Here is a 24,567-nt window from a genome sequence, read left to right as displayed (position 1 = left end):
ACTTTATAGAACTATAAATAATATATGCATTTTAAATATATTTTAAAACCAAACTTTTCTTGCAATGTGAATATAGATGCTATTTTACCAGGTGAGTTAAAATGTTTTTAATGTTGATGTTAAGAATTAAATGGCTGTTATGGTTGTTGAAGCACCTGGGCAATTGCTAATGGCACAGGAAAGGTAGCAAATTTATAGGACTTTCAACATTCTTTGTAATTATTTCAGTGACATAGTACACTATAGTAATAAAGCTATTGAACAGGGATTATTAAATCAGTAATACATACTAATGATTAACAACTGGGATTTGCAGTAATTGTTCCATTGTTAAGCTACCATGATAATCCATTATTTTATGTCCTCCTTTGAGTTTTCATATGTCCTGTCTAACAGGAAATGTTTATATTTCCTTCTGTATCAGTGGAAGTAATTGTTCTACTCTAGTCTACTTTGCTCAAACTTTAACTCAAGAACTCTGACCAGTTCTGGCCATCAAATTCAAGAAGGACTGACAGAAACTGATACAAGTTCAGAGACTGGAAACAAAAAAAGAAGATTGGGGACTAAAAAAATAAGGAAATATGAGCAAAAGGAGTGGATATCTTAGCCTTGAAAAAAAGACAACTGAGATATGATAGCTTTTTAAAACAGCTACAGTAAAACAATGTCATCTAGATGAAGGCCAAGATCATATCCAGAGTGTAGGCTATGAAATAATAAATAGATTTAAGTTTCAGAAAGAGTGGTGTGGTGGACTAAAGGTGAAGGTATTTTCTTCCACTTGGAAGTTGAAAGTTCAATCCTAGGCAGTAATAGATATTTCTCTCTCAGGGTGCAAAGAGAAAATATCTGCTGCAAACTCCGCAGAGGTGTCAGACAGGGCATCTGTCAAGTAAATGCTAAGCTCCATTGGGTCACCCCGACTCTATCCCAAATAAAGGAATTGCAGGATTGCAAAAAAAAAAAAAAACAATGTGCAGAAGGCAGAATCTGACTAAAAATTAGGGGAATTTTTTTAACAGTAAGGTCAAACTACAGTGAGAATAATAGTGGAATAGATTAGCTGGAGGGTGGCGGGATTCTATTGATCATTTATGCTGGAGGAGATATTAGATAGCCCTCTAGGATGTTTTAATTTGGATTTTTATATTGTGGTTGTTGGTTTCAATGGTCTAAATCAGGGCTTTTCCACCTTTTCACTCATTGTACCACTTTTAGGATATGGCAAAATCCAAGTATCACCAGTCGCCTAGCAAGGTGTCAAAAACTTGATAACCGAAAAAAAGGAAAAAAAAGTGATGAAGTACAGGTAGTCCTCGACTTACAACAGTTCGCTTAGTGACTGTTCAAAGTTACAATGGCACTGAAAAAACTGCCCCTCAAGCCACAGCCGAGCAAGACATGTGCCTGCCTGCCCAGCGGCGCTCTTCCTCCTGTCCAAGGTTTTCATTGTTGTGAGCATTTCTGTTGAGGCAGCGGGGGTGGGGTGTGTTTGGTTTTTATTCCCCCAAACTGCTGAGTGGTTGCAGCAGGTTTTGGTCACTTCACATGACCCTGGGACACTGTGACCATCATAAATGTGAATCAGTTGCCAAGCATCTGAATGTAAATCACAAGACCTTGGGGATGCTGCAACATTCCAGCTGATTGGTGCTTTTTCTGGGCTCAAAAACACCAGGATCAGTGCCGAGCTCCAGCTGGAGCCTGGTGCTGATCCATGATTATATATAATTTCAAAATGACTGTATTACAGAGGAATATTGAGAAATACAAAATTAACTTTTAATGACTACAGCATGCCAAACTACATGATGTTCTATGAGTTCAACAGGGCCAAAATGTTTTGCTGTTGATTTTCATTTATACTCAAACCTTGATGCATCTTGCTGCAGTGTTCAATACAGTCAGCAAGCATTGATGGATTCCAGTTGTCCTGGTTCTGTTTTCCCATTATAGCAATGCTCTGGTGAAACCTTTCAACATGAATGAAGCTAGTTTTTTCAGAAAAGATGTCCAAGTGTGAATGCAGATAATGAATATTCAGTGACATGTTGCACTTCATGGTCTTGTATGCTTAAGAGGTTTGTCACCCACTGAATATAGCTGGGTGCTCTGTAATTGTGAAGAAAATTTTCAGCAACATACTTGGGGGATGCCTTCCAGGTGATTTTCTTTGGCCTCACTAACAGATCATTAAACTACTTGTAATTGATCACATATCTGATTTGTGGACCAACAAAAATGCCTCCCTTAATTTCTTGGAAATAGATGAAAACCTTCACCTTCCTTTTTTCATCACTTTCACTAAAATATTCATCAGTTAAAGTTTGAGATGTGAAGTGGAAGTAAAAATGTTTTTATTGGATAAATAAGTGGTTCACATGCCACAATTTCTGTTCTGAAACCAAATTATTTCAGAGTGGCCATTTTTTTAATGTAATTCAACTCTTTTGCATCCAATCCCCTTCACACATGTAATAAACAGTACTTAAATATTTGAGCTGCATTCCAAGCAGCAGAGCCACTACTTTTAGATCTCCATAGATGTTCCCATTGTACTTGGTATATTGGATATGCTTCAACACAGCTCCATGTTTTCATACGTTTCTTTCATGTGTGCAGCATAGCCACATGAAGCGTACAATACCATTGTGTAAAAACAGAAAATTTCTATAAAAGTACGGTACATGATATGTTAGAATAAATTCGTGATACATCCAAAAGTGTTCTGGAAGCAAAATTGTTATTATCCAGTCTAATCATATAATTATTTAGTAAAAATATTCTTGTGTATTTTAGAAATACTTAGACTGATAACATTTCAGAGTTTAGATAGCAAGTGGATCTACTAAAGAGTTGGTTAATACGGAGGCTTTTCTGCATTAGGGATCTTTCAAGATAGTGAGTAATTGTTATTTTTTTAAAAAAAGCTTACATTAAAAGAAATGACTTTAGTGTGATAAAATGTTTGAATTTGGATTTGGCTAAGATTCTGAGTTATATCTTGTAATTCCAAATAGATGGTTTCTCCTGCTGACCTTTATATGAGAAGGCAGCAAAACCTGTCATCGCTATTCAATTTGTTTAACTGCAGACACATGCTCTCTAGAGAGTCTAGCACTATATTATCCATTTAACCCTGCCCTGGACACCTGGATGGTTTTCTGAAATGTATGTGAAAAATAGCCTCATGTTCTTCATTTGAATGCAGTAAAACACAGAAGCTGTGCTTTTTACTTACCACTATAAAGGTAGTTTATAGTGTTATTTAGTATATTTAGGAAATTGGTATAGTATATTACTATTCTAGAGTATAGTATATTTCAGTTAATTATGGTAATAAAAGTATGTTTTAGAGCATTACATATAATTGAGTTTCCCTACTTTTAGGAACAACCAGACTTGCCAAATATATTAAATATGTTTAATTAAAATTGATATTTTAATATGTATAATCTTCAAATTATATACATGTAATAAAAGAAAACCTTTAACATCATTATGGAATACAAAAGTGTGCCTATATCTTCAATTTTGTACAAATGTTGTACAATTTACAAAATAGGGTTTTGATTTGTTTTTATTTTTTTTGTGTGTCCTGAAGGCTGCAATTGATTTCAATTAGTGCAGGTTCGCATCCCACCAGGCTCAAGGTTGACTCAGCCTTCCATCCTTCCGAGGTAGGTAAAATGAGGACCCAGATTGTTGGGGGCAATAAGCTGACTTTGTAATGTTGTCGCTTGGGGGGTGTATGAAAGCCCTAATAAGCAGGCATATACATAGAATGAAGGCTACTGCTAAGCTTGTAAGCTGCCCTGAGTCTTCGGAGAAGGGCGGGATATAAATGGATTTAAAATAAAAAACAATATGCTAACCTTTATATTAAATTAGCTGCTTGTAGTGGTAAAAAGCTCTTCTTGCATTATTATCCTTCAGACTTGTGGATCCTAATGATGCTGGGAGCCACACTGTTGGGAGTGCACCCTATGATCCATGAAGGTCATAGAAAAGAGTCCACTATATGGTTTACTCAGAAGGAAATGTCAACCTAATCCAGTGTTCTGACATGAAAACCAAATGGATTCTTACCAATTGCTCAATTACACTGTAATATGAGCCCATCAAGGTCAGAGATATGGCGCTGGGAGAGAACATAGTTCTACCCCATCAAATCATAATATCCTACATGGTTGATAAAAATTAAATTAACAATAATTAATATTACTAATATCACAAATTAGTTATACTTATTTATAGATATTATTATAAATTATAACATTATAAAATATCATCATTAATTAAAATGATTAATTTAGGGGCAAATAATTTTTTCAAGAATTTTTATTTAGCCTACAAGTTTTACCTGTTATTTGGTATTATTGCCATCTGCTATGAAACTAATCCAACTAGTCAAACTCCTGGACAAATTTTAAGGAAGCCATATTTGTATTTTTCTAAAAAATAAATCTAGAATTCTTTAACAAACTGAATTACTATGAAACATTACTATGTTTCTTAATTATGTTGATGTATTTTCAGAGCAACATTTTGGCATTTAAAGTATGGTTGTGGTTATTTCAAGTGATTCTATTGATTTCTTATTGGTTTTATCATTTTGTGGTACTGTTTATGTTATTTGGTGAGCTTCACAGTGAAAAATGAAATAAACAGGATCAGATCAATACATCTGAATGATGAATAGCCCAAATAATGTTTTTAATTTATAAAAAAAAATGAATGAGCACCATCTCATTAGAAATCTCTCTTGTTTGGTTTCACTTCCCATTAAAAAAAATTGATGAGCCAACTTTTTTGCAAGAACATTAATTTAAATTTTCTGGATCAAAAATTTACCAGGGAATCTTGAATGACTACTTTGACCCATTTGCTTTGCTTCCATCTTCCTTACATAGTGACCTTTTAAAAAAATAAAATGTGTGGCCTATAAACTACTCTATTGTTTATTTAACTGTACTATAAACAGGCTGCATTTGAAAGCACAAATTAATGACATTGTGAGTTGCTACCAGCTGGGGTGAAAATAAATTGTGAGAAAAATATAGGGAGACAGGTAATGGGCACTAGCTTTGCTGCACAACACTTTTCAAACACTGTTGACTGTGTGCCAGTATACTGCATATGGCAATAACTGTCAACAGGATTTATGGTACTTTCACATTTACACAGTGAGACTGAAAGGGTGAAAGAGTTCTATGGTTTTATTTGAAGTTGAGTACCAACTGTTTCCGTACCAATTATTTCCAACTAACTAGGTCACAAGCATAATGCCTATAGTTCAATGTCTGTTGTTAGAGAGAGTGGAATCTTGTTTATTGCCAATCCTTGAAGCATCCTTTTGCAATCTTTATAGGGAAACTGATTGAGGTAGGTTTGCTTAACAGAATTCTAACAAGGATAACATTCTGTCTGTTTTGAATCCCATGAATGATGGCTATTTTAAATGAAATCTAGAAGCAGAGCATTGATTAAATAAATCAATTTCATAATTAAAATGATCATTGCTTAGAGTGGACAACATATTCAAAAAAACCTTTAAAGGTGTATCAGAATTTTAAAGAAACATCAGGATACCATGGAAATAAGGTCCATATTTCCAAGCATTTTTTGCTCCCTACTAGTAGTAACCAGCAAGGGTACCTCATGACAATTAAATAATAGAGCACAGGGGACGATAGTGTTCACAAGGAAAAATAACTAAGGACTGTTACAAATCTGCACAAAATTATAAATGTAGATCTCCATACAATTATCATCATTTAAGAGTATTGCACATCTAATTCTGAGATGGAGAAAATGATTTGTATTTGTTGGAGAGAGAGTGGGAGTGGGGAGGGAAGGAGAGGGAGAGGGAGAGGGAAAGGGGGAGAGAGGGGGGGCTCTAATGGTTAAGGCACCAAGCTGGAAAGCCAGAGATTGTGAGTTCTAGTCCTGCCTTTGCCCTGAAAGCCTGCTGGGTGAATTTGGGCCAATCACTTTCTTTTAGCCCAACTCACCTCAAAGGGTTGTTGCTGTGGGAAAAATAGGAGGAAGGTGTGTGGGATATATTTTCCACTTTGGGTTATTTATAAAAATAATAAAGGCAGGAAATGACTGACTGACTGATGAATGAATGAATATATGAAGGAAGGAAGGAAGGAATACACCATTTGTACTGATATTTAGTGGTGATACTGGTTGTTACATTTTGTATTGTATGGCAATATTACATCAGTTGCATCTTTTATCTATTAAATTAAAAGTAAACTATGGTCTCTGAACTGCTGCTGTTACTGAGTTCTTGGTTAATAAGTTCCTGCTATGATTTAACCATTAGATTAAAACATATATATATGTGTGTGTATGTATATGTATATGTATATATGTGTATATATATATATAACTTTTAAATGAATATATATAGCATGGGACATGCTTCTCCCAGAAGAAGGAAGCTGAAGCCACCAGCCTGAGGATGACAGATGGGATTCCGTCGAAACGTTGCTCCTACACCTTCAATTCTACGCAGGAAGGAACCCGAATGACCAAAGATCCACATACAAACACCCGCGAAAACCTCAGAAAACACACACACACACACACACACACACACACACACACACACACACACATATATATATATATATATATATATATATATATATATATATATATATATATACATATATATATATTCATTTAAAAGTTGCTGTTGTTCGGTAACATGATATTAAACTAGATGGAAACAGTTTTTCACATTTCACCTTAAAAGATACATTTTTATTGTAGATCTTGCAAAATCTCTCCCATGGCTGATTTAAAATAGTTTTAGTTTTACTTTCTGTGTATTAATTCATGAAGAAGTCTACACTTGACCCTAATAAAGTTCTGTGCTGAGCTGAGCTGAGCTGTAGAAAAGCTCATGCCTTTTCAAAATCTCTCATTTTTCCATTTTTTTTAAGAGCAGCAGTGTTAGCTCTAGTGTAGGTTCATACAGAGTAAGTAAAAAGCTTTCACTTAGCATACTGGCACATAGGAAAATCAGGAAATAAACGGATTCCACTAAAACAAAAGATAATAGGAGTTTTTAGAAGAAGCAACTCAAAAGAAATGGTGACACGGTGACCATAGAATTTAAAAGTGCTGAATTCAGTAACTAGGTATTTTTAATAGCACATGTATCACATCTCTCTTTGTCTGGAACCAGGTGTTTGATTTCTGTAGAGACATGAATGTCTTTTAAATATATATTCCATCATTATATGAAACTGACAGAACCATCCAGTTAATGGCAGTTTTTGATCATGTGAGCTGCTGGATAATTGACAAAAATATCTCTAGATAATTGAAAAAGAATGACCCTATTTAGTTAGCAAGAACAGCATGGAAAATGGCATTTTTATACAGTTGTCAAGAAAAAGGTAAAGATATAAAATGCTGGAACTTACATTTGTTGAATACTCAGAATTCACCAAGTTTATATATCCATTTTTTATTAAAAAGTATTTCATAAAGTATTAAAAGACTGGGTAATTTCCTCTATTTTGTTGTTAGCATTGTTAAATGCTAATTTTTTTGTTTATTTATAAAATTTATTGGGTGCTAATCCTAGCATAATTATTAAAACTCTTGTAGATAGTAACTTGCAGAAAAGTAATGTATAAATTAACTATTATATACAATATATATACAATATATACAATAAGATATTTCTTATTGTACCTTTATAATGCTATGTTTTTGCAGGTGGGGTATTAAGTTTCAATTGGCTGAATTTGTAGATCAATCAAACAAGGGTCAGGTTTAATCAGTATCTTTAGTTGAAGTAATTTTGGTTTTCTAATGGAAACAAAAATTATTACTAAAGATAGTTTTTTTTCCCTTGCAAAGTACAACTACTTCAGATATACAGTAGCATACTGAGGTTTTATTATTTCAATGTGAGCATATTTTTAAACCACTGACTGCAATTATTTTGTTGTTAGCTCTAGTTATAATATCTAATGGAATTTCTTAATATTCTATTTTGCTTCTGATTTCCTTGAGCATACATACATACAGACTTTTTATTCTCTTTGGTACTTCTTGAATTCACAAAAACATTACAACGTTCTAGTGATAATTTCTATTAATTTTGAGCTGTATTTAATAATATGATATTATTAAAATATATGTGTTGGTGTATATATGAATATGTCTGTTTCAGAAGGAATGGCAAACATTCAAAAGTGTAAAACAAATATTCTGGAATGGACAAATTTTTAGACACCAGATGTAAGAAAATCTGGCTAACATACAAACATCCTTATTGTCTTAATATAAAATTTATATACAAAACTTCAAGAGTCAGCAAACAAAAACAGCTCATTATAGAGAATCTATACCAGACATGTCAAACTGCCAGCCCACGGGCCAGATACGTCACGCCAAAACCATGCCCACTCCATTGCCGGCAATGGGGAAAAAGTTGTGATATGTCACACAATGTCACGAATTTGACATTCCTGACCTATACAGTGGGTTCACAGCATCCTTGTGTTTAAGACTGGGAACTTCTGAGCTATGTGCCCTGTCATATACTCCCAGAACTGTAGAGTTCTTTGGAGTACTTCAGTAGGCTTTGTATGGAAAGGGTCTCAAGTTTACTTACTTCCACTTCTTAACTAAGGTGCAAGAGATAGAATCTGAATACTTCTACATGTTTATGATATGTGAACAATATGAAAAAGTCTTATTCAGCATAAGAGCTCCAAGGCAGACTCAATAGATAAATTGAGTCTGTAGATAAAATAAAATGCTATGCTATTAGACTTCTGCAATCTTCTGTCCATCCTAAGGTTTTGAAGGTGCATGAAATGCTATAAAAGACTCCAGTCAGTACCGGAATTTTGTCGAGTATATTTAGAGTTCAGTATGTGGATAAAATTACAAGCTACAGTATAAAATGCAACCAATTGAGAAAAAAGTAGCTTTTTTTACAACTGTGAAAATGAACACAAAATTGACAAGGACTGAGCTCAAATGAATGAACCCTTTCAAATTTCTTTAACTACTGCCCGAAATTAGTTCCTTACATAAAAATAGAGGAGATGAGCTGGAAGGCTGCATCCAACATTCCTATCTTTTGTTGAGTTGAAGGAGAATGTCTAAAGAGAGAAAACTACTATAATGTGGCTTTTAATCAAAAAAGATTTCTATTAATTAACATTCAGATGAATGTTAATATAAGTGATGTTGCTCTATCATTGAAGTCAGTGTGATCAATTTTAGCCAATTTTTCATTAAAGCTCTTTAATGTCGCACATACATTTGTGTGCACATACATGTAAATTAACTGAGAGTAAAATTAAGACAGGTGCATTCACACATACAGCAAAATCATTATAATCTATTAAAATATTTTACAAAGTCAATTTAAAAATTTACCTGCTTTATTAGCGGGGACAGTGAGTTAATTGATATAGAACATCCCTGTCCCCGGCAATATAAAAATTATAGGGCTATCAATGCATGTAACATAGATGTGTGTCTGGACAAGAATATCAACCTTGCTGTCAAGCAAAATCAAGCTTCTATTAGCGAGTGCCACACAAAGTGTACTAACCAAATAGGTGGTAAGACAATAGGGGAACTCAGGCACCACACAGGTTATGTAGAAAGTAAACACAGGGTCAGACATAAAGAACTCAAATGTCTATACACCAATGCACACAGTATGAACAGCAAACAGGGTGAACTAGAAATTCAGGTTAATGAGGGCAGATATAATATTGTTGCCATTATGGAAACTTGGTGGGATGAAACCCACAAACGGAACACACAGCTAGAGGGATTTAAATTATTTAAAAGAAACAGACCAAATAAAAGAGGAGGTGGAGTTGCCCTCTATATAAGAAATAACTACATCTCTACAGAAATAGAGCACAACAGTAATGAAAACTGTAAACTTGAATGCATTTGGGTCAATATAAAAGGGGGGGGGAATGACATTGTCATAGGTGTATACTATAGGCCACCTAACCAAACAGAGGAAATAGATGAACTTTTTGCTAGTCAGCTAACTAAGGTATACAGGAAGCACATCACAATAGTAATGGGGGACTTTAACTACCCTGACATCAACTGGGAGACAGACTGTGCACCAAGAGGAAGATCAGATTCCTGACAAACCTAGCAGACAAATTTGTCACCCAAAAAGTATAGAAGGGAACTAGGGGATTAGCCATTTTGGATCTAATTCTCACCAACAGAAATTAAATGATAGAAAGTGTTGAAGACACAGGAATCTTGGGAGGAAATGATCATGCAATATTGGAATTCAACATTATGGAAGCACAAGCAATAGAACACAAACTAGAGTCTTGTACTTTAAGAGAACTTATTTCAATAAACTTAGAGAGGGCTTGGGAAGGATTCCATGGATGAGAATCCTCAAGGGGAAACAACTCAAGAAGCTTGGGAAATTTTGAAAAGTGCGATAATAAAAGCCCAGTCTAGGACAATACCAGTGAAGAGGAAGAATAACAGCTCTCAGAAGAAACCAGAGTGGCTGCATAAAGAACTCTCTGACAAATTGAAAGATAAAAAGGACAAGTATAGAAAGTGGAAAGGGGCACATAACTAAGTCAGAATATCAGCAAATAGCCCAAGACTGCAAAGATAAAGTGAGGAAAGCTAAGAATCAAAATGAACTAAGGCTTGCAACCAAAGTCAACAATAACAAAAAAAAGCTTCTTTCAACATGTAAAAAACAAGAAAAAAAGTGAAGGAAATGATTGGTCCATTAGTGGGTGAAAGTGGCAAGAAGGTGACAAGCAACAGGGAGAAAGCAGAACTATTTAACTCGTTTTTTGCATCTGTCTTTACACAAAGGGAAAAAACAGACCAACCTATCAAAAATAGTGCCATAAAAAACAGAATAGAAACACAAGTTAAGATAGGCAAGAAAATGGTAAGTGAGCACCTGTCCAGCCTAGACGAGTTCAAATCACCAGGACCAGATGGATTACACTCCAAGATTCTCAAGGAACTGGCAGATGTGATCTCAGAACCACTGAACTATATTTTTCAAAGATCCTGGAGCACTGGGGAACTACCAGAGGATTGGAAAAGACCTGATGTAGTTCCCATTTTCAAAAAGGGAAAAAATGGATCCAGGAAATTACAGACCTATCAGCCTGACCTCAATACCTCGGAAGATTCTGGAAAAGATAATCACACAATTAATCAGCGAGCACCTAGACGCAAACTAAGTCATTACTAAAAGCCAACATGGGTTTGTTAAAAACAGATCATGCTAGACAAATCTTATTGCATTCTTTGGCCAAGTGACAAAATTCGTGGATCAGAGGAATGCTGTGGATATAATTTAGTAAGGCATTTGATAAAGTAGATCACAACCTTCTACTTAATAAAATAGAAAAATGTGGGTTAGAAAGCATCACCACCAGATGGATTCATAGCTGGTTGACTGGTCGTATTCAGCGTGTGATCCTCAATGGAACCACATCTACATGGAGGGAAGTGTGTAGTGGGGTGCCCCAGGGTTCTGTTCTGGGCCCAGTGCTCTTCAACAGCTTCATCAACAATTTGGATGAAGGGATAAATGGGGAACTCATCAAATTTGCAGAAGACACCAAGCTGGCAGGAATAGCCAACACTCCAGAAGTCAGGCTTAAGATACAGGAGGATTTGGACAGACTTGAACACTGGGAGCTATCAAACAAAATGAAATTCAATGGTGAAAAAAGTAAGGTTCTACATTTAGGCAAGAAAAACCAAATGTACAGGCATAGTATAGGGGGTACCTTGTTCAATAGTAGTAACTGTGAGAGGGATCTCAGAGTCCTAGTGGACAATCACTTAAATATGACTCAGCAGTGTGCTGCTGCTGCCAAAAAAGCCAACACAGTGCTAGGCTGCATTAACAGAGGAATAGAATCAAGATCACGTAAAGTACTAATACCACTTTACAATGCCTTGGTAAGGCCACATTTGGAATACTGCATCCAGTTTTGGTCACCATGATGTAAAAAAGATGTTGAGATTCTAGAAAGAGTACAGAGAAGAGCAACAAAGATGATTAAGGGACTGGAGACTAAAACATATAAGGAACGACTGCTGGATTTGGGTAAGTCTAGTTTAATGAAGAGAAGGATGAGGGGGGACATGATAGCAGTGTTCTAGTATCTTAGGGACTGTCACAAAGAGGAGGGAGTCAAGCTATTCTCCAAAGCACCCAAAGGCAGGACAAGAAGCAATGGATGGAGACTAATCAAGGAGAGAAGCAACCTAGAACTAAGGAGAAACTTCCTGACAGAACAATTAACCAGTGGAACAACCTGCCTCCAGAAGCACGTGAATGCTCCAACACTGGAAGTTTTTAAGAGGAGACTGGACAGCCATTTGTCCAAAATGGTATAGGGTTTCCTGCCTGAGCAGGGGGTTAGACTAGATGACCTCCAAAGTCCCTCCCAACTTTATATTATTATTATTATTATTATTATTATTATTATTATTATTATTATTATTATTATTATTATTATTATTATTATTATTATTATTATTATTATTATTATTATTATTATTATTATTATTCAACTTCTCCTTATTTCCCCAATAGTCTTCATCCAGTTACATGTGGAAGAAGAAGATTTATTTATCTATTTTCATTCTTGTTAAACATCCAAATACTATATACAGAATATGTTCCACTTGACTGGGGGAGGGGAAGCTAACATTATAAAATTTATGACAGACCATTCAAAAAGCACTTAAAGGCTGTGTGCTACTGTCATTGCCCCATTCCAAAATCTAGGAGCAACTAGAAGCAAATAAAAAATACTTTTATCTAAAGAAATAATATTATCTATATAACGTAATGGTGCTTAACATTCAATCACATTTCAGCTTGTCCAATATACATAGCCCAGTAAGTTATTGCAATAAAAATCTATGATTATTTTATTTTATCTTCTCTCCTATGAGAAGCACAATAGCTCATCTGCTTGCAAATAAAAAGTTACAAGTTCAGTCATTGTTTTTTTTCAACTAAGCTGGAAAATTCCAGACTCACACCATGTTAAAATGCTGTATGTTATGGTTGATAAAACAATTTAAGATGACCAAAGCTAAAAGTTTTCTTCTATAGACAAAATAAAACTCATGATCAAAGACAATGCAGAGACTAAAAATCTTGCTGCTCTAGTAAAGTAGGTGATTGATTAATTGAGATTGACAGTGAAGAGTGGAAATGTTACTCATTCTGTAGAAAACACATACTATACATGTGAACACATATACTGCATTCTGTCAGTCTTGGTATCTACTTCAACACTGAAAAATAACAAAAATCCTATCCATGTTTTGCTCAATATTAATTAAGCTAATCTGTAGCACTTGCATTTGGAATTATGGTAAAGAGAAGGTTTTATGACCTTTTACAAAGCTACGAGAATGGTGCTTTTTATTTTTTGTAAGATGCAGACTGTAATGTATTGGGCTTTATTGTAATACCACGTGGTAAGCTGGAGCTAGCTAATGGCTCCCAGCACCTCAGACACCCCGTCTCCAGGGCTGCTGTTGGTTGCCCCTAGGTGGCAATAGGCTGCTTTAAACCTATTGGCTGCCGCCTAGGGGCCAGGCTATAAATTGCTGCAAGCTGAAGCCCAGTTCTCTAGTTCAGATCCTGCAAGCAAATAAACATGTTCATTGCTGAACTCACTCGCCTCGTCTTTCTTCATTCCTGTGCAACGAACTCGCTACACAACACTGGCGATGAAGGTGGGATCTTGCTTCTCCAAAGGAGCTGAAAGTCACTAGGGGAGAGGCAGCGCACGCCTGGCGGGAAAAGCATTCCCCCCCACTACGGTCGGCTAGCCAGACATGCTAGCGACCACGAACTCAGTGGATCAGTCCCTGGGCAAAAGGAGGAGCAGGATTAGAAGATGCAGGAACTAGCCGTGAAGACCAGAAGAATGCCCAAGGTTGGAAGGCTGTGAGAGCGACCAGAAGGATGGCCCTCGTACCTGTCCTAGGTTGAAAACTACCTTCGGGTGAACCAGGTTGCAGAGGATGGACTTAAGGCTGCCACACTGCTCTGTGTGTGTGGCCCAGCAACATTCAGTCTGGCTGAAAACCTGTTTGCGCCAATGCCGCTGGAGTCAGTCTCCTACGCTGATCTGAAGAAGAAGCTTGGAGAACACTTCCAACCGAAGATGTCGGTGATTGCTTGGCGCTATGCCTTCAAACAGCAAATACAGCAGCCAGGTGAGACCGCATTGGAGTACATTGTGGCCTTGAGGCAGGCTGCACGCCTGTGTCGATTTTCTGACATCATAGAGCGACTTTGAGACCAGCTTGTCTGCAGCCTACGCAGTCGAAAGCTGCAGCAAAAACTTTTTACTAGGGCAAAACTGTCGTTTGCTGAGGCCCAGGATGAAGTCATGGCAGACGAAGCCGCCGGGGAAGCCATCCAAACAATCCGGCCCACCAAAACAACACATCATGAAGAAGCCGTCCACCACGAGGATGCCGAATGCATCGAGGAATCAAAAGAAGAAGACGCTGAAGTCAACAAGCTGAACAGACAGCCCAACACACAGCACCGCAACAGCAAGCAACAAAGACCCCTGACAAAGCAGATCTCCTACCTAGATGTCCAGGTTGTAGCAGCTGCCACCAACAAGTGGACTGCAGGTTCTGGTCAGCCATGTACTGGGCCTACGGCAAAACCAGCCACATCACAGCAGTATACAGAGCTCACCAGAGGGACCGGCCATCGAAACGCCAGTCGGAAGATCCAACCAGGAGAGGTATCGGGGTCCCGGGGCCATTCTGTGAGGGATTTTGTGCAAGCTGCAGAAGTGCCTGCCGTACAGGGGCCCGACGCCCCCTCAGACCCAAATTTAAACTTCAGGTGGAGCTACAAGGCGTCCCCTGCAAAATGGAGTTGGACATAGGCTCAGCCATTTCCATCATTTCTATGGACACATTTAATTTCGTGTGCAGTCGCAGCAGAAAATGGGCCAAGCTAAGGCCCTCCGACATAATTTTAACAGATTTTCAAAATGCTAAAGTCACAGTCAAGGGTGAAGCTAACTTGGCCATTAAATTTAAGGGATTTTTTTGGGCACCTGGATGTTGTAGTAGTAGGGGGCCAGAGAACGAGTCTAATTGGACTAGATTGGTTTGATGCATTAGGCATCCAGATTAGCGATATCAACCAAAAACAAGTCGCAAGTCTAGCGTCAGTTTGCGAGGACTTCGCAGATGTTTTTGATTCAGCCCTAGGAACTTACACAGGCCTGCCTATAACGTTCAAGCTAGACCCCAATGTGGTCCCCATTAGAATTAAGCCTCAAAGGGTTCCCTTTGCCCTCAAGCACAAAATTGACACAGAAATAGACAAACTTGTAGAACAGGGCATTTTGCAACCAGTTGATGGTGGGGAGTGGGAAATTCCTATAGTAACTCCACTTAAGGCCAACGGAGAAATTAGAATATGTGCAGACTACAAAAGCACAATTAATAAGGCCTTTAAGAAGCACACATAGCCTGTCCCAGTGGTGAGCCACATCCTGGCATCTTTGCAAGGGGACATCATTTTTGCAAAGTTAGATTTGGCACAGGCCTATCAGCAACTGCCGGTTGATGAGGCCACAGCCGCAGCTCAGACGATCGTGACTCACAGAGGGGCTTTCAAAGTGAAGCGATTGCAATTTGGGGTTAGTGTTGCCCCAGGCATATTTCAGGGAATCATGGAACACACGCTTAAAGGCATTCCGGGTGTTTGCCCTTATTTTGATGATGTGCTTATTGCTGGAGAATCCACAGAGATGTTAGCTAGCAGGCTCAGAGCTGTCCTACAGAGGCTGTGTAAAGCAGGCCTCAAATTTAAAAAGAGTAAATGTAGTATTGGGGTTTCTTCAACCGAATTTTTGGGGTTTTGTATTGATGCTAATGGCATTTACCCAGCTGAACCCAAAGTGAAGGCCATTCAAATGGCACCTAGCCCTAAATCAAAAGGAGAGCTACAAGCATTCTTGGGCCTCCTCAACTTCTACTATGCATTTCTGCCTAACAAGGCCGCATTGGCAGAGCCCCTTCACAGGCTCTTAGATAAAAAAGCTTCATGGAAATAGACCAACATTCACGAAAAAAGTTTCCAAAACCTAAAGGCACTTTTGTTGGTTAAATCTAGTGTCACTCATTTTAGGGAGTCTAAACCAGTCTGTTTAGCATGTGATGCATCCCCTTATGGGGTGGGGGTGGTCTTGAGTAATATAGAGAAGAATGGATCACAAGTTCCTATTGCATTTTATTCAAGGACACTGTCTTCTACTGAGCATAATTACGCTCAAATTGACAAAGAGGCCTTAGCCATTGTACCAGGAGTTAAAAATTTCCATGACTACTTATATGGCACGGACTTCATGGTCTTCACAGACTGCAAACCACTACTGGAACTCTTTACAACTGACAAACAAACACCCCACATACTTTCCCCAAGAATGTTGAGATGGTCTATTTTTCTATCAGCATACATGTTTAAGCTGGTTCACAAACCCGGCAAAGAAATGGGCCATGTTGATGGCCTGAGCAGACTTCCACTGCCACTAATTGAACCAGATCCGGCCCCAGCAGCCAGAATTCTGTCCATTCAGGACTTGCCAGAATTTCCTCTCCACGCAGGGGACATAGCTGCAGATGCTAAGTAGGGTACTTTCATGGGTGCACACAGGGTGGTTGGATAAAAGCCCAAGCTCTGAATTCCAGAGTTATTTTACAAGAAGACATGAGCTATCAGCTCACAAGGATTGTATCCTATTGGTGAACAGGGTCATAGTTCCCACTTCACTGAGAGATAGAGTTTTACAGTCACTGCATGAAGGCCATCTGGGTATTGTCCGTATGAAAGCTTTAGCTAGAAGCTACCTATGGTGGCCAGGTTTGGACAAGGCCATCGAGGCACAGGTGCATGGATGTTATACATGCCAGCAATCAAGGCCTGAAATGCCACACTCCAGTTCACATGTGGGAGCAAACACACACTCCCTGGTCTAGAATTCACATAAACTTTGCTGGGCCCTTTCAGGGACAACTCTTCCTTATAGTGGTAGACAGCCACTCCAAATGACTTGAAGTGATTCCAGTTGCAAACATGACAACTGCTAGGACCATCCAGGTGCTTAGAAAACTCTGACATGCTGGGTTGTAAGATATCTTAGTATCAGACAATGGGGCCCAATTCACTGCTGCTGAATTTCAGGCTTTCCTGAGAGCAAATCTCATCAGACACAAAACGTCTGCCCCATTTCATCCGTCCAGTAACGGTCAAGCTGAATGAATGGTAAGGACCACAAAGGAATTACTGTACCGCATAGTGACTGGGGACTGGCATCACAGATTGGCAGATTTTTTACTTTGCCAGCATTCCATACCTTGCACTGCAACTGGGAAAAGCCCTGCAGAACTATGATGGGGGAGGTGTTTGATCATGAAACTGGACAGGTTGCATCCAGATAGAGTGGCAGCAGAAGCCTCTCGACCAAAACCCCTGAGGGGGCTGCAAGTGTGCGATGGGGTTTGGGCAAGAAACTATGGGCATGGGAATCTGTGGGTGCCTGGAAAAATTACTAAATCATCAGGCCCTCTCTCTTACGAAGTGGGGCTGGAGGGAGGGTGAGTTGTCAGACGCCACATTGATCAACTCAGAAAGTGGTTTTCAGAATGGCCATTAAGTGAGGACTGTGTCATAAGTCCCTTGCAAGGTCCCCAATCTGGCAGCCAAGCCAGCCCATGCATAGATTCTGTAAGCTCTCACAGCTCATGCAATGAGGAGTTGGCCATAGAAGAGGGGAGTCCGGAAGTGCAACATGGATCCCCTGACGGAGCAAGCCAACCTGACTTTCACAGCTGCTGGGCTGACTCTGCTGAAAACACTGACTCTGGGGTGGGCCAACCTGGAGAGGCCAGTCAGAGAGCACCGAATCATCCTGACTCAATTGTATTAAGAGACACTGGTCTGCCCGGCCCAGTGGGTAAGCTGGTAGACCAGAAAGTGACTGAATCCCTCAGACATTCCACAAGGACCTCCTACTTATTTAGCAGATTATGTGACTAAATAAAAGAGCTATAATGTTGAATGTACCTTGTGTTAATTGTGACTATGAGACTGTACTAAAAATAATGGAGCTATAATGTTGTTTTAATGTCTTAGTGTACTGTCAACAGAAGCCTATTCATATTATTGTTAAAACTGTATTGTTGTAATCATTCTTGTTGTTGCTATGATGTTGTTCATTCTAAGAGGGGAGGGGTGTAATGTATTGGGCTTTATTGTAACACCACGTGGTAAGCTGGAGCTACTTAACGGCTCCCAGCACCTCAGACACCCCATCTCCAGGGCTGCTATTGGTTGCCCCTAGGCGGCAATAGGCTGCTTTAAACCTATTGGCTGCTGCCTAGGGGCCAGGCTATAAATTGCTGCAAGCTGCAGCCCAGTTCTCTAGTTCAGATCCTGCAAGCAAATAAACATGTTCATTGCTGAACTCACTCGCCTCGTCTTCCTTCATTCCTGCGCAACGAACTCACTATACAACATAGACATCTATATATCTATACATCTATACATCTTATAAACATTTTGAACACTATTTTGTTCAGTTCTCTCTTTTACATGCAGTATTTTTTAATGATAGTGAGATTAGCTTTTAGTTATCTTTTTAAAAAGTACCCCATAAAATCTTCTGTTGCTAACTGAATTTGTTTTGGTGTGCAGTGAATCCAATGCACCTGCAGAGAGAATGTTCTCAATAATGGATGACATCTGGTTGAAGACAAAAGCAGAATGTCAGTAGTTCTACTAAAAGGGTATAGCAGTGGTTAGAGCCAATCTAACTGGCAACTGCTCGGAGGTCTCAATAACTTTTGGCAGTGTGCTGCTTCCTTAGAAAACTAATTCTTACCAACTCTAAGCCCACAAAGATAACTCTGGTTTAGGTCCTTATACTAGAAATTTAGGTTACAGCATTGAGACACAAGCATTGAGACAGTAAAACCGATCTTTGGGATCATTTAATTTGCAAGTATAAGTGCCAAAAACATAACATTGATATTTTCACATTACTAGCTCTACACCTTCCTATGCATAATATGAAAATGAGAATTCCTCTTCTGACTGCAGGTAACATTTTAAAAACAGAGAGAAAAAGAAGAGAAAAACCTATACAGAAGACATGAAAATGGTGCTCCTTTTAAAAGCTGCTACCTACCTATAGCAGCTGTTTCAGTTTGTAATATAAATAAGGTCAGGCAAGAAAGACGAATGTCAGATAATACCATTTCCTATAACTTGCATTTAAAAGAAATGCAAAATAAATAAAAAAGTGAAAGAGTGTTATTTGCTGTACTTATTATTTTTCAACTAGTATTCCATTTTATACTAGTGTTTCAGGTAGATAAGAATTTTTTAAAAATATTAATGAATCAATTCTTACATTTGAATGTGATATATATATATATATATATATGTGTGTGTGTGTGTGTGTGTGTGTGTGTGTGTGTGTGTGTGTTTTCTGAGGTTTTCGTGGGTGTTTGTATGTGGATCTTTGGTCATTCGGGTTTTTTCCCGCGTTGAGTTGAAGGTGTAGGAGCAACGTTTCGATGGAATCCCATCTGTCATCCTCAGGCTGGTGGCTTCAGCTTCCTTCTTGCTTCCTTCTTCTGGGAGAAGCATGTGGTAGTGGCTGTTTGTTCCTCTTTTTTAAACTGCCAGAGGGGGTGTGTTCTGTGGGTGGAGGTGTGCTCTAATTGGGTGGGGGATTAAGTGTGTTCTGATTGGGTGGGAGTGTGTTTTGAATGGTGGGTGTGTTCTGATTGGGTGGGGGTGTGTTTTGAGTCGATGGGCTGGTCTCAGCTGCCAGCCTTAGACCTGAGCTGGTGAGTTGTGCTACTTTTGTTCGGCTTCGTGTTTGTGGTGGTGCTATGTTTTTATAGTGGGTGTCAGTTTGCTTATTGCACAACTCACTCAGGTCTAAGGCTGGCAGCTGAGACCAGCCCATCCACTCAAAACACATCCCCACCCAATCAGAACACACCCACCATTCAAAACACACTCCCACCCAATCAGAACACACTTAATCCCCCACCCAATCAGAGCACACCTCCACCCACAGAACACACCCCCTCTGGCAGTTTAAAAAAGAGGAACAAACAGCCACTACCACATGCTTCTCCCAGAAGAAGGAAGCTGAAGCCACCAGCCTGAGGATGACGGATGGGATTCCATCGAAACGTTGCTCCTACACCTTCAACTCTACGCGGGGAAAAAACCCGAATGACCAAAGATCCATATATATATATATATATATATATACATATATATATATATATATATATATTACAGAATATGAATGAAAAAGGGCATAACAAAATTATTTACATCCATCTGAGAATATGTATTAAATTAGTATTCAGATTGGAATAAATATAGACAATCATAAAAATAAACCAACAGAATTAAGCATATTCTCACTCACTGCGATCCTATGTTTTGTGGATATGGTGTATATATGATCAGATGAATGGCTGATATTTTCAAGATAATAATTGATTAAATAACCAATAGCATGTCTTCTCTGTTTTCCTTCCTTAAATACAAGTATCTCACATATGATAAAGCTGAAATAGATTTTCTTCTGTAACATTATTAATGATATAGAAACGCCATATTGAAAGTATATATTTTGAGGTTAACAAGGGACTTTATATCCATGAATAGGAGAAAAAACATTTTCATAGATGAGTTTGGGGTTAGACTTTTCTTCTGCTTTTCTCCACTTGCAGAACCTTGTTTCAAGGCCTTGCCAGAAGAAAAGCAGTCAAATAGTTTGCAGAGCCAAAGAGTAGAAATTGAAAAAAGGAGAATTCCTTCAACATCATCCCCTTTGCTTTACTCATCAAAAACAATATCAATTATATTTTGCTTTCCATCCAAGCCTGGAGAAATGCTATAACTTCTGACCTATAGTGTACCACTTCTGAAGTGATGCCCATTCCTTTTTAATCATTCAATTGTCCTGTAGATAGTCTTGAACAAAAAGTTTAGTTTTTCCTTATGTTTTTTTTTTGTTGCTTTTGTTCCATGCCTCTGTTATATATTACATTCTTGGTCTCAACCCAAATCTTTCCCTCACCATCTTTGTCTGTTCTACTTTTCATAAATATGCTTTTATCTTTGGGGAACAAAGAAAGCAACATATTCAATGTTTTCAACTATAATTGACATAATTTCCATTGGACATGGTGTATTTCTGTCTCTTCCTATTATTTGCTCAAGTATCTGTCTCTATCCTATAAATGTCCAGCAGGCTCCTACACTTAGTTAAATGCCTAGTCTGTAATCTACTTTTAAGTTCTTTATTCTTAGCATCATTTCTGTGGGATTTCCTACAAATTGGTTTTCAACTCAATCCTTCTATTTGCCTATACAGTTAATCTTAATCCTTACCACATCTACAGTGGTGCAAACACAGGCTGCCCATCCAACAATAAAATTTTTTTTGCATGACATGTTAATCTTAGTCAAAACTGCTTTTACACTTCCTTTACAGAAACAGAACTGTTTGCTAACATTGTAGTGCTGACATTTCAATTCCTGTAGCAGTTAGTTAGAATGCCTGGGAACTTTCTTTCATATCTGTTAATCAATGCCAGACTTTTCAGTTTACAAAGTCCCCTGCATAGATAGGTCACGAAAAAGATTTAAATAGTTGTGTATAAAGCAAAACATCTATTTGGCTGGCAAAGTTGCATTAGGATTAAAAGAAAAACTGAGTAACAACGCTAAGCTTCTACTGACATTTTGCCATTGATGGAAAGAACTTGTTTGCAAATTAATTCCAAGGCCTATTAAGATAACTAAAATATTAAGAGGAATAGAAACCTGCGTGCAAAAAAACCTTATATGAACTAGCAATTCTGTAGATTTTGTCCAAGCTAATGAATATTGTCTCACCCAAGAAATAAAAGCAACAAATAAGATATTTATTAAACTATTCAGAGATTAACAAATATATGTATGTGTGTGTGTATATATATGTATGTATGTATGTATGTATGTATGTATGTATGTATGTATGTCAGTTCTCAAGGCAAGATGTAGAATAAACCTTGTCATTTGCAAAATGCAGCAAATCCTGTCATTGTACAAATTGTACACACATTTCTAGTAAAAATGTATTTTTATATCAGCCAAGAAAGTATATTTAATTTGGAAATAAAAATCCATTTTTGAAACTGTCAAAAAGTCACAAATTCTGAGCCCAGACAGGAAGCATACTGTTTAAAAAGCTGATAGACATAAACTTTTCACCTGCCTAGTTAGCGCTTTTCTATAAATCCCCTCCACCAGAAAATCCCTCATATGTTAAACAATCTTCTGTTATTTTTAATGCTTGATCTATTATTTTCTGTTATTTTAAAATCTGAAAGTTTGAACCCAGAACCAACTATTCATTTAAAATTGGAAACTCACCTTGGCATGCAAACTTCAATTCCTTAGCATCTGTAACAGTGATCCTTTTATCTGGCCTATTTTTTTCAAATTGATGATGGCTTCGCCTTTTCCTGGTCTCACCCCAAAGATTTGATCCTCCATGCATGCTTGGAATGTTCAAAATAGCAATTCCTTCCAAAGAAATATTATTCAGATCTATCTGAATTCCATCACATTGCCAAAAAACAACAACAAATAGAGACAGAGAAAAGAAAACACTGGGAGCCACAAAACCCTTTTGACATCTAAACTGAAGATAACACTGCATATATCATTTTTTACCTTTATGCTATGTATAAAAAAACTATAGTGTGTTCCATTTATGAAATAATTGAACTCTCCCTCTCTCTCCCTCCGTCCCCCTCCCAGCAAACCAGTCACTGGGAAAAATCTAACAAATTTCAAACCTTTTTGTCTTTTAAAATGGGGTGGCTGCCACTCGCCTGTCTCAATAACTGTCTGACAGAAACAAGAAAAGTAAAAGGACCACAACAGCTTGCTTTACATGCTTTTCCCAGGACTCTGAAAAAACATCTGGAAACCAAATTGATGCTGCTTCATCATTTGGTTTGGGAAGAGACCAGCCTCTGTTGCAGTTCACATGATCTCTCTCTCTCTCTGACAAATGACACTGCCAAATGAATAGGCCCCGCCACTCCTGCCGTAGCCCATTCGCTTCTCCCTCACACTTCTCATTGTGCCCCCCTTTCACCAAAATCCCCCGGGTAGAGTTGGATGAGGCTTCTCAAAGAAGAGGGGGCTACTGCACTCAAGTAACTGATTGAAGGAGTGGTCCAGGTGGGGTGGCCAGAATTGACCCCAGAGCACCTTTACCTTGCATCAGCCTTATTGAGTGAGAAGGCACCTCCACTGCTGCTTCTGGCTGTCTTCCTCGTGCTCCAGGGTGTGAATGAGGCAGATTTCTCATGCATAAAAGGCACTCTGTGGGGCGAGAACACAAGGCGACTATAAAAAGCTGACCTTTCCTTCAGGCCCTGATAGAGTCTTGCCGGAGGCATTTATTAAAACTTCTGGAGCACATCCCAGCCAGCGCCTCTTTCCAGGTCTGCAGTTTGGTCTGCACACCTTTTCTGATTTGGATTGATCGGTTCCCGCCAGCTGAAGCAACCCATGCTGAAACCAGCTGAGAGCCAGAATGGCTTTCTGCAGCTGACCATGCTAAGCAGCTTTGAGGCTGAAGAGAAAGGTGTAAAGCAGCCTTGGCTGAAGCTCTTGCAGCTGCAGAGCTTCGGGCAGTTCCTGAGGAAATGCTCTTCTCCTCATTCAAATCGGCTGCTAACGGCTTGGATGGCTCTGCTCCATCCAAGTTGAACAAAAGCAGAGGCCAACCTGGATGGATTAAATGCACGTCTGACCTATACGTCTGCCATGCCTTTCATAAAATTTTTTTACCTTTCAAAGCTTAATTAGGAGTTGGTGTCTAATTTGAACACATGCTCACTGGAATTTAAGATCAGCAGCTCAATTTGCTTCCTAGAACTTTACATGCTAGGGCCCAACCCTCAAATATATGTAATAGAAAGGGGGAAAAAATAAGACCTGCATACATGTCATAGTTTATTTTTTCAGTTTATTTAAATGATACACATGTAAGAGTTCAGAAATTGCAACAATTTTATGGCAGAAACTATGGATATTAAAAAAAGCTAGAAAGTAATCTTCCATATTGTATCTGTTCATTTATTAATCAAACTGGCATGCTGCCTGACTTCCAATGATTCTGGGTACACCTCACAACAATCAAAGCATGGCAATTACAACAAAACCAATTAACAGAAGGGGAAACAAAACAAAAGATGACAAGGACCACAGATTGGATGGAAACAAATCAAAGGATCCCGACCTCCCTTGTTCTGTGCTCTACCATTTTGTTTTACTTCTCATAGTAAAAAAAAAAAGGTGGGAAGTCTGAGTACTACACAACACAATAAAGTTCTCAGGAAAATCTCAGCAACCTTTACAAATCTAGGATAGTAATAATAACAATA

General features: G+C 38.3%; 1 protein-coding gene across 1 annotated transcript in view; it reads right to left on the bottom strand.

The window, feature by feature from the left end:
• DGKB (diacylglycerol kinase beta) overlaps window positions 1–24,567 on the bottom strand; it is a gene marked incomplete at both ends in the record, with an annotated part of 346,918 nt that overhangs the window by 65,453 nt on the left and 256,898 nt on the right. Inside the window, 1 exon segment of the mRNA XM_081346260.1 lies at window positions 22,538–22,733. Within this exon segment, the coding sequence (XP_081202386.1) occupies window positions 22,538–22,733 (196 nt within the window).

The sequence above is a fragment of the Vipera berus genome (genome assembly GCF_964194415.1).
Source record: "Vipera berus genome assembly, chromosome: Z".
Lineage (NCBI taxonomy): Eukaryota > Metazoa > Chordata > Lepidosauria > Squamata > Viperidae > Vipera > Vipera berus.
The sequence above is the reverse complement of the archived record's forward strand: the minus strand, read 5'-3'. Positions and strand labels throughout refer to the sequence as shown.